The sequence below is a fragment of the Lepeophtheirus salmonis genome, chromosome 4 (assembly GCF_016086655.4).
Source record: "Lepeophtheirus salmonis chromosome 4, UVic_Lsal_1.4, whole genome shotgun sequence".
NCBI lineage: Eukaryota > Metazoa > Arthropoda > Copepoda > Siphonostomatoida > Caligidae > Lepeophtheirus > Lepeophtheirus salmonis.
Window position 1 is genome coordinate 13,674,244 of NC_052134.2, and position 11,494 is coordinate 13,685,737.

Sequence of the window (11,494 nt, forward strand, 5' to 3'; positions counted from 1 at the left end):
AGATGAAAATTTAAAAATGTTTAATGTTTATAATTATATATATATTTTTAAGAGAGTACAAATATTAAATTTTCTATATACAAGTAATATATTCCACAGTTTTTCATTAGTTCTAATTGTCGTCAGAGTCATCATCATCCATTTGATCTGATTTATGATTCTTGATTTTTAAATAAACTTCCCATAGTACGTCCTTTCGAGCCAAAATCTGGAATACATTGAATAGTATTGTTAAATATGTTTCATTTTAAGGTCAAAATTACGATACATCGATACATCACTTAGACAAGCATAGTGTATTTAGAGGGCCTAGAAATATCTTCTTTGTATAGAAAAGGGAAATTTTTCATTTACATTTCGAAATTAAAATATATAGTATTAATTATTGTTCTGTCGGTCCTTATTTAGGACTAAAGACTACAGTCCCGCCCAGTTCAGTCCTATAACTATCAGTCCTAAGAACTTATAAAATTTGTTACTTCCTGACATTAGTCAACGTTATATTTAAAAAAAAAATCTAAATTGTACTGGGTTTAAGACTGAAATGCACCAAATAAATTAAGACAGACACAAGACTAATGTAAGAATATGTACATTTCTATTATTTTATTCTGTAAAATTTTCCCATATATTAAAACGATTTAACTATTATTTGTCGAAATTTTATGAAACTGTCATTAACCACCATATGCGATTTTGGATCAAGTAAGTCATACAGCCTACTCTACCTCCTAATACACTCTATATTTTTGTTTTTGCGAGGAAACACCGTGAGATGTGGAGCATTATACGACATAATGATCAATTGCCATCAGCTGTTAACTTTAGTACGGTTTAGTGTTATTATTTGCCGAAAAAGTCATAAATATAATAGGCTGTTAGTTTATCTCCAGATTGTAAAAAAGTATTTAATAGTAGACTAAACCCAACACTTGTATTAAATTTTTCAAGATTAGTGTATTTATTATTTGTTTGATTAACTAAGGCATGCGGCCATGTAAAAATTCTTGTCACTTTTACATTAATCTTTCTCTATGGCAGTTAATCAACTCGAGTTGAACCAAGTTTTTACATATTCAAGTCAGTTTTAATTGTCGTAGTCACTCCAAGATGGCGGATATATAAATATTTAGGTAAATTCTGATGTTGTACGCCCTGTTCAAGATGCAATTTCAGAGTAGGTAAGAAATAAAGAGGTGAAATAAGATATACTTGAAATACATATACTGACATAAATGAATTAAATAAGTCTAGATGTGTGATATTTTTTCCTATGCGCTTTAATAAATACTATGAGCATTGGTGTTGTTTTTAAGTGCTAGATGTCGCTAATTTTGTGTGTTATTGAAAAGGGTTAACTACTATTTGCATTGTATTATAGGACTAAAACTTTATTGCCTATCAAAAATATTATATATTAATTGATTTCCATACTGTAGATAAAAATTAGATATTAGATTGGAAAGAATAAGATATTTTCTCTAATTCTTCTACTATTTTCATCCTTAATCGATCAAAACAAAAAAAATATTGTTCTAATCCCGCCAAATTTATGGGATTTTCAGTATATATTAGTTAAATTTAATCTAATTATCAGTGTTCATCATTGGAATCAATTAGTACCTATTCAATGCAGGTGTTAAAATGTATAATTATATCCTTATGCCCACTTGAAGGAGTTAAAGCAAGATTTATTAGAAATTTTGTACATTTTAAGGTTAAAAATATTAAATTTAAATCTCCAAGATGGCTGGTACATCAATGATAATGCAATTTATGACGTCGATGTAAGCGCTCAATAAAAACTGTAGTGTTCTTAGGCCGCTAATGCGTTTGAATTTTTAAAAATAAGGATAAATAATTATTAAGAAGCCACTAATATTTTGCAGATTACCAACATAATTTTTTTTTTGAAGATTCTGATTCACATTCCTAATTATTATGCGTACATAATAGTGATCATTATTTTTGAAAAATGAAATAGTATGAAGATTCTCACTTGAAGAATGAATGTAGCATATCTAAAGACGACAAGAAATAGTTTTGCCTTCACACTAAGTGTTTCTAAAATTAAACTATGATATTTTAGAGATTTTGGCTAATTTGAGTATCAGATTACGATAATATATTTAATTATACATATGCATCGAACAATATTTCACTATTTTGATGTGAGAAGGGAAGTTTGTCACTCTCAAATAAATACATAAGTCACCAAGTAAGCAATGATATCTTGAGAATTATATTATTTAAACTTTGAGTCCTGCAAGTTGTTTGATTTTTGAAAAGGAAGACGAATCTGTTGAGGTCCTAGAGAACATGAACTTGATTAATTGAATGTAATCAATTTAATTACTAACATAGAAAATATAATATTGTAAACAAGGTCCATACTCTTTTAAAAACACAACCCAACTCCCATCTTCTTCCAAATAAAAAAAATTGCAGTTCTCCCAAATTAAGTTATGTAATTCTTCAATATCTAGAAGTTTTGGTCATTAATCTTGTTTCAAATTCATTTGAACTACGCAACATGTTTTTTTTGCGATATATTTTCAAAGTTTATTATTTAATTTCGTATAAATTTTAAATTAATAAATTTGTTCAGCTGACTACTTGGGTAATGTTCTGCCAAGGGAATTTCGTTTGTGCCATATCCAAAATATCCTAATATTTTTTGTAGAATTATTAAAAGTCTTTAAAATGGTCGTGGCGAGCTTTGAAAAGACTTTAAGTTATCCCAAAACTATTTTTGTAATCCTTCGACATGCTACATTCATAGTGCGCACTCTAATTATGTATTTTTAACTACATAGTGAAGACAATAAATTAACTACTACGTTTGTATGAATAGAATTATTTTTTTAAACTATCATTTGTTTCCCGCTCATAATCAATGCAAAGTAAATTTTTAAAAAATTAACTATTTCATGAGGATTTTCAGTATATAAACAGTAGATTTACGTCAAAAATCACTGATTTTCTTAAGCACCAAGTTGATATATAAGCATATATAATATTTTACAGATATTTGGAACAAATTTTTTTTTTAGTTCATATATCAACTAGACCCCTAATATTGCTTTAGTATATGTGATAAACCATAATCTATAAAATCAAAGAAAATGCCCAACAGGTGATTGATTGTAAATCAAATTAGATTCCATTAAATTTAAGTATACTTTTTAACTTGATAGTTCACTTACCTTTTCACAAAATTCGTCCGGATATAGTTTTTCCACTTCTTCTAATGGTTTTTTTACCTTGAGCTGTAATAGAGTTTTATTTAATGGCGCTTTATTTTAAATTTAATTAATAATTAATTTCATTGGGAAATTCTAAAGCAAAAAAAATGTTACGTAAATATAATTATCTAAAATTAGATAAAGATAAAGTTATTTAGAGAGCCGTGCAATACAATTGGAAGGAACTTTGATCTTATCTAGATCCCGTATGAGTTGTGTTGGATCGGTCTAAAAAAACTTAAAAGACTGCATTCCTATCAGTCCAGTCCAAATAAAATTTGTCAATCTTAGGACAGGTCTTTTATTTTCACTACAACAGCTGAAATGATGTAGCTACTAACTATCAAAGTGACAATATATACAATATATATAAGGATGTCATTTTTGAAATGAAAAACTAAGTTTAGAAATTGCAGAAGGAAAAACGATTGCTGTATGTGCTCATTTTTTTAAATTATTTCTAAGGTTGTCTTCATGTCAATTTTTCCCCCTGAATTAAGCATTATCGCTTATCTTTGGGGTAGATTGTTTTAAAAATGCATAATAAAATAAATATATTTTAATTGAACGATAATGATAATATTTGCCTATAACTAATGCTATTTTAAATATAAAATTTTTTCCTCTTTATAGCATTAATTCATTTTCATCTCCAAAATCATATAGAGGGTAACTAATAATAACAAGAGTCTTAATAACAAAAAAATTGCTCCTGCCTTTTCCTTGCCCTCATTTTTCTTTACAATAATGACATAATTATATATAGGGAAATTAGAGAGAAATATCAGTTTACCTTAAATCCGCGATTCTCAAAAAAACCTTTAATATCTGTTCTGCAGGACGGTATACCCACGGTGATCCGAGGACCCCGTGCATTTTCCTCTGCAGCATCCATAAGGATCCTTCCATATCCTCTCTTCTGGTGATCAGGATGTACTGCTAAATGTCCTATTTCTGATAGGCCATTATGTGATGTAACCTAGAAATAGGGCGAAATGAACCAGTTTGTTAGAAGTTAAAAAATTTCTATAATGCCTTGACACATCCAATAATTTTCCGATTTATACGAAGCACTATCATGTCTTCTAAATTTTTACGAGCAGTATCACGAAGCAGATATTTATTTCCCAGTCTATAGGAAATTCCTGTTTCTCCGATTTCAAAGGCAAACGTAGAGTTGACTAATTCATATATTTGATCTGTATCTTGTCTTGAGGCTCTTCCCAGGTGAGCTTTTGGCATTATTATTGACTACTTTCGGGAAATGATCGGGAAATGAGAACTATGTATTGATTCTCATTGAAGAACAATGTAAAACTGAACTAAAAAAATACAAGTACTGAATACTATCAATGCCATTAAGGAATAAACAAGAATATTGTTTTTATTATGTTATGTGAGCTGAATGAAATAAAAAGAAAGTGATTTGGACTGTTCTAAGTATCCAACAACCTTTTACCCTGGGCAACATATTTAGAGTGTCTCTTGATTGTGCTAGTACTAGATAATAGACTTAGGCTATTATTAAAATATTTTCCTATCAAATACAATTACAAAATTATTTTACATTTTTTATTTTTAGCAATCTGAGAAGGGTTTTTATTTTCTAAATCTGTTATCATTAATATTTAACTGTTGAGAAGGGAAGATCTAAGTATAAAGGATTCACGTGTGCTCAAGAAAGACTGAGAGTAACAATGAGTTTTCTCGTTATTTATGAGTGGCACTTCTTGTTGGACTCGCAAAACATTGGAGAATCGACAACGGAAAAATTCCAGCCTATATGTTTATGCAAGATATAGAGTGGGATTTGTGTGTATTTCATTTATAGAGGATATTTTTGAAAAAAGTTTTCATGGCAGAGGTTGCTATCGACTCGAGATGGTCTAAGGCGTAGAGTGTAAAACCTCCACCTAAAATCAAATTGAGTTATGTATCTTAATTTCTTCAAAAGTTATGCTGAATTATGGAGTTTTATGTTTTGTGTTACCTTGACTTTGGACTTTCACTTCACAAAATTTAATAGCCTCTTATTGTGACCATATACAATTACCGTACCATGTTTTGATAAAATAGATCCATAAATTTTTGTCGTAATGCTGGTGACTAATAAACAGACGAAAATACTGAATAGAGGCAAAAATCTAACCTCCATTCAACTTCGCTGTTGAGTCAATAAGCATAAATCATGATACAGAGGGGTATACAACAGTTGACATACTCTTACGGGAAACTAGCGCCCTTAACAGTAGCGTTTGCATGATTATATATATATTATTTTTGGTAGGCGAGTACTTGGTTTTTGGATTTTTTTTGGAAAACAATATCAAATACTTAACATTTTTAGACAAAAATTTGAAAATTAATTTTCTTCAATTTTTTTTTTTTTAATCCCAAAAAAATAAATTTTTGGAAAAAATTTCAAAAAATAAATTTCAAATATTAAATTTTTGAGAAAAAAATTCAAAAATTTGCAGCTATTCACAAATACCAAATTTTTCGGACAAAAATTTCAAAAATTAAATTTTTCTTTACAAAATTTTTAATATTTTAGAGGAAAATCTCAAAAAACACATGGGTATTTACAGAAAAGTAATTTTTTTGAAATTTTTAATTAAATTTCAAATATTATATTTTCTGGAAAAAGCAAACATTCCTTAATTGGGGCGGAGCTACAGCCCCTCCAGCCCATCCCCTGTAGACGCTCCTGCTCTAGAAATCACAAACAGTGATTTCCTTCCTCTCACGCCTCTTTGCAGCTGATTTAATAAAACATCATGACAGCTAAGCTTCTCTCCTCTCAAAAGATCTTCAAATTATCAGGCTAAAAATACGGTTTCTCTTATTTTTACATACATACCGGCGGGAAATGTTTTATGCATCACTGCTCATAGTTAGGGCAGATAACTCTGAAAGAGATTTGGAGCGCGTAATATTTTTGTGCTTGACAGGGGTGCAAAATAATTTACTCATATTATTTATGTAAATGCCATATATTGTAACTTAACAGTTCATATCTTACCCATTTCAAGAACAACAAATACTCGTTATAAAAAGTTTAACCATTAATCAAATATCCTTTACATAACACAGCAAATTTATTCCTATTTTAATCCATTATAAATCCGTTATAACCAATGCATGAACCCTTGAAAGACGAAAAGTATTAATGAAGGTTTGCTCAGGAGTTACAAGTGTAAGTCTTTTTGAAACTCAGATTATAGTTGAGAATATTGGGTCAATTTAAAAAAAAAAATATTCTGTGCACATTGAGTAAAATACTTTTTTCTCTTGAGTGCTATTATGTTCTTAAGAAGTAATTAAATGCAATGTTTATTATCACTATAATAACTTATTTTAATGTTAAATTAAAATGTTTCACTATTTATTTCGTATTTTTCTGTATTCAAGGATTACTTCATAGATACTACTAATTTTCAACGTACACATATATTAAGCAGGGCATAATAATGTGTAAAGTAATATAATCCCTAATATTAACAGAAGAACATTTAAGAATATGTTATGTATTAACATTTAGGAAGTCTTTGAATTATTATTTGAAAATAATGAAAACGATAACAAAAAAAAGGATACCAATCCTTATTTGCGAAATACCATACTTAGATCTTTTCATTTAGTTGATTCCGTTTTCGTTCATTTTTGAGTGCCTAAACAGGAAGAAATGGAACGAACGACAGAAAATATTATTCCTTTTTTATTTTTATCTTCATAGTTGTAAGAAATTTGAAAAAGGCACAGAACACTCCTTGGAATCCACCCCGGAATGCCTAGTTCGGCGTGCTGGGTACCAAGATGAAGCCTTGTATCGATATGGTTGTCAATAGAAGGCCTTAAATGTGCTAGCAGTACTTAGCTCCTTACCACACTTAAAAAATATTATCAAATCGATCAAAGAGTTTTTTTACGACTTGACCTAACTGAAATTTTAGCCTCAAAACTCCCTGGATCTGAAAACGATTGTTTTTTTTGTGTGAGGTGTGATGGAACGACACACCAACCGAAGCCCTTGCAATACCAAAGACAAAGTTATCAGTGGAATCAAGAAGAAACTCTAGGATTTACGCAAAGAACAAATGGCGAGGGTTTGCTTGGGCGTTCAGCCTCGTATTGAAACTGAGGCTATTGGGGATTTTAAACAAATAAAAATAAATCAGAATCTATTAAGCTTTGAGAATCTACCTTTATTATTTTAAATTTGATAATTGGTGGGAGATAAACTTGGGTTTGAAAAGTATACTTGAAGTTTGAGGATTTAAAATATGTAGATAAGAAATTTCGTTGTTAGGGTAAAAAAAATGTATAAAATATTCATGGAATGAGGAAAAACAACATATGGAATTATGCCTGTCTTTCAACTTCAAAAGAAACTTGGAAAGCTTATACATATTTTGTCTCATTAGTTTCTCAAGGTAAATAAAAAGAATAACAAAAACTATGTTTCTTTGTTATTTCATTTCAATTATTATATTATTGACGCAACTTATTATTATTCCACCTGCCCTCTTCTACCCGTTCCATTCTTTATGACTGCAGTCTTGTATGTAGTTTATAATACTTATTAATTATAAATCAATACCTGTATGTAGCCCGTCAACACAAAATCAAGGTGGAATTATTTTTCTCTATAGTTTGTGCTGATTAAATTTGTATTTTGAATAAAATATATATTATATATGGAGACTCGGACAGCACCTATTTTTTCTTCGATCCGGTCTTAATTAATTTTTTATTGACCTATTTAGACCAATTTTTTGCTCCAGACTGAGATTTCAACCCGTTGACTGATTTTTTTTGGTGACAATTTATAGACCGAAGAAGAAATACATACGTCATAAAAGCGTAGAATCGACTTCTTCCTTGAGTTGGAACTGAGCCTCTGTCTATCCATATGTAACAATGAATATAAACGAGGGTTGTAACTATTTAAGGATCCACTCACTTTCAAATTCAGATTAAAGGCTCTGGATGTGAAATATAAAATAAAGATATGTTAATTAAGTATTACTACAATATGCAATTATAACCTTATAACTAAAATATATGACAATTTGAAATTTGGGTGTGCTTTTAATTTAACAATTGCTAAGGCCTAAGCTCACTCTTAATTCATTAAGACTAGAATAAGTATACTTCTATGTTCTCCAAAAGAAGATAGAGGGAAATGAAGGAAGATACTTCTAATTTGATTATATATTTCAAGAGATGCTGGAATTCAGAATTCCATATTCCACAAGAGACGATGGGATTAAAATTCATCCGGGCTATCTCTTTTTCAATTTCGTATGACGTTATTTTTCTTGAAAATACATATGATAATATTATTAACAATTTATTCGAAAAAGAGACAAATTTTTTCCTTTAGACTGATATAAATTGAACTTTTTCTTTGGACCGATCTAGACAAAATTTTCTAAAAGAGCGGCCTAAACCGAGCTTTTTGTTGGACCAAATTAGTACTGTACAACCTAACTATATATTTTAATTAATAAATTATTTTGATCAAGCATTTGAGTTGTGTCATTATAAAAATAATCTTAAACAAAAATCAAGCAAAAGAGAAAATCCTATTTAGGTTATACTTACAGGGCTGCCTATATGAATCCAGACAAAAATTAATTGATAATGATACTGGTATCCTTGCACTGAGTTTACATTAGAGTGTCTCAATTACGAGGGTGCAGTATTGCATATAAATTTTTCCAATTTTTTAATCAAAATAAACACTTAGAGTCATGAAGCAAACCAAAAGATCCACTGTCATCGAACTCACTTGTGCAGGCCATGGAGCAGTAGCTATAATCTTGCTCGCGGGAAACGCCTGAATCACTGTCTACGACATCTACACTAGGTTTAAAAATGAGGAAAAGGAAGGAAGAAACCAAATTGTGCCAGAAGTGATCCCAAAGTCACTCCTAAGTTTCTGGCAGGCCTAAAGAGGACCATGACCGCTGATCCATCCTTGAATCTAACAACACTGACCAGGAGGAAAGGTGTGGCTCGCAGCACCATCCAAATGGCATTGGGGAGCCTGGTATACCCTTCTAAAAGTTCTTTGTTTGTCATCTGTTGACTGAGAAACAGAAGGAGGTCAGGTTGGCCCACTGCAAGACTCTGATCTCTAAGCTCAAGATGTTCAATGCAGGTCCCACCATCATTTTCTCAGATGAGAAAATATTTAGTATTGAAGGCAAGAGGAACTCTCAAAATGACAGACAAATCTCCACGTCCAAAGACAATATCCAATATTAAACAATGTGTTCAAGTCCAAGAACTCCAACTCCATCATGGTCTTGAGCGTCATCACCAGTACAGGGTAGGTATGTCACCATTCGTCTTCAAGAAGATAGAAAGGTCAATTTTATTGTGTATGTGGAGTACACTGTGCTTCCGTGGATGCAAGCAAATGTCCCTGAGCCCTACATGTGGCAAGAGGACTCTGCCCCCTGCCACACGTCCAAGATCCCCCAAGAGTTCCTCATGACCAACTTTTACCGTTTCCGGCCCGTCAAGACCTGGCCCTCCAACTCCACCAATTGCAATCTGTTGGATTACTTCATCTAGGGAAAGTGGGAGAGGGAGGTCTGCTCAAAGTACGACAACAGATATGACAGCCAGAAGGCAGCCATAAAGAAGGAGTGGCCGAGGATCTCGGCTGGAGATGTGAAGAATGCCTGCAAGAGTTTCAGGGCTTGAATCGAGTTAGTGATTGCCGCTGAGGGCATCACATTGAATAAAAGAATACATTAATATCATACAAATAGTTGTTGTTGTATTGCTTAGATCTTTATCTAGCCGAAAATGTTAGAAAGCCACTTTAGAATTTTATTTTATTTATTATTGGGAACCCCTGTATATACGTAGATCCCAATATTTCATATACATATTTGAGTCAATTATAGGCTTATTATTCAATTTTTCAGGATGAAGTAAGATATCCAAGAAATTAAATTGTAGTTCAAAACCTTTATTTCATCCATGGGACTTTTATAAATCCCAATATAGCCTCTTTCAAAAATATAAAATGCATCAATTTCTCATTCTTTTATTGTGTCGATCAACATTGATTAAATGGTCTTATAGTTAGTTCCAGACATTGGCTAGTGTATGTATTTTATAACTTGCTTGATTTGTCAGTTATAAATACTGCAATTTTATATAAAAAATTCATATTTTTCGTTGAAGAAGGTATAAACTTAGCTGTTCATCGAATAGATGGCGTGAAAAGTCCCTGGATGAACAAAAAAACAACAAAAAAACACGTTTCTTTTCGTTCCAAATTGGGTTTTTAAAATAATTATTCTATTCTTTGTATTCGCTTTATGGATTGGAGTCCTCATATCCCTTTTCAACCCATTGCTTACCTTAATCGATATTTTTTCCTATCAAGAAGCAGTGTACAATTAAAACACGAAATCGTTTTTGATCCATTGGTTTGGAAATAGCAAAAGTAGAGTCACACTTCAAGAAATAATTCACATGCTAAAAACAGATTCTTATGAAATTTTGAAAAATGTATTTAATGATTATGAGGTACCATGTAGTTGTGAAGCCCGGCACTTATCAGCCCATTTGTTAATGTTGAAATGATTGGTATTTATAAAGAATCACAAATAAAAAATTAAAATTAAATTCTACATTTAAACAATTTTAATTCCTATTATTATTTTTCGATAATCACTTCTGCCTAAAACAGCCCCACCCCTTTATTTTGTCAGACAAGAGTAGATGAAATGTCTTCGTCAACGAAGGCTTTATTCCTGATGAGACAAAACATTTTTTTTGTTTCGATGACTAAAGGGGATTTACTCAATTTTTTTTTACCAGTATATTTCTGAGAAATTGGAATATTATATTCTTTAAACCTCAAATTATCTACTTTTCAAAATAAGAAGGTTCAGTGAATCAAAATCTATCTTGTTTTGGGGAGAGAATATGCGACATTACTAATTTTTGTGCTTTCGAAATATAATTTATGATGGCAGTTTCCCCGTGACAAATAATACCCATCTCAATTTACAAAACTCTTCTTGTTTAGATTCGTTGAGGTTAGAAAGTTATAATATACAAAATTCCTAGAATTAAAATGTCTATACACAGAGATGTCTACACGTATGGTAGATGTAGAAAGCCACTTTAAAACAGAAAAGTGTTCTTTTTGACGAAATAAATACGGGAAGAAATGGAATGAGATTATATAAAACAAAATGTGTCGAAAGGAAGGCTAG

General features: G+C 30.9%; 1 protein-coding gene across 1 annotated transcript; it reads right to left on the reverse strand.

Moving 5' to 3' along the window:
• Positions 1-4,677, reverse strand: LOC121116304 (uncharacterized). Its single transcript, XM_040710542.2, has 4 exons — positions 4,281-4,677; positions 4,039-4,224; positions 3,207-3,269; positions 1-208 (listed from the first exon to the last, which is right to left on the reverse strand). Exons 1-4 carry the CDS (start codon positions 4,485-4,487, stop codon positions 113-115), a joined length of 552 nt encoding a protein of 183 aa, XP_040566476.1. The 5' UTR covers positions 4,488-4,677; the 3' UTR covers positions 1-112.
• Positions 4,678-11,494: the final 6,817 nt, after the last annotated feature.

Excerpts from the sequence above, each read along its gene's own strand:
- LOC121116304 (XM_040710542.2), bottom strand. The coding sequence starts at position 4,487 with ATGCCAAAAGCTCACCTGGGAAGAGCCTCAAGACAAGATACAGATCAA. Across the intron at positions 4,225-4,280 it reads AAATTATTGGATGTGTCAAG|GTTACATCACATAATGGCCT; the intron begins GCATTATAGAAA and ends CCCTATTTCTAG. Across the intron at positions 3,270-4,038 it reads TTGAGAATCGCGGATTTAAG|CTCAAGGTAAAAAAACCATT; the intron begins GTAAACTGATAT and ends ACTCTATTACAG.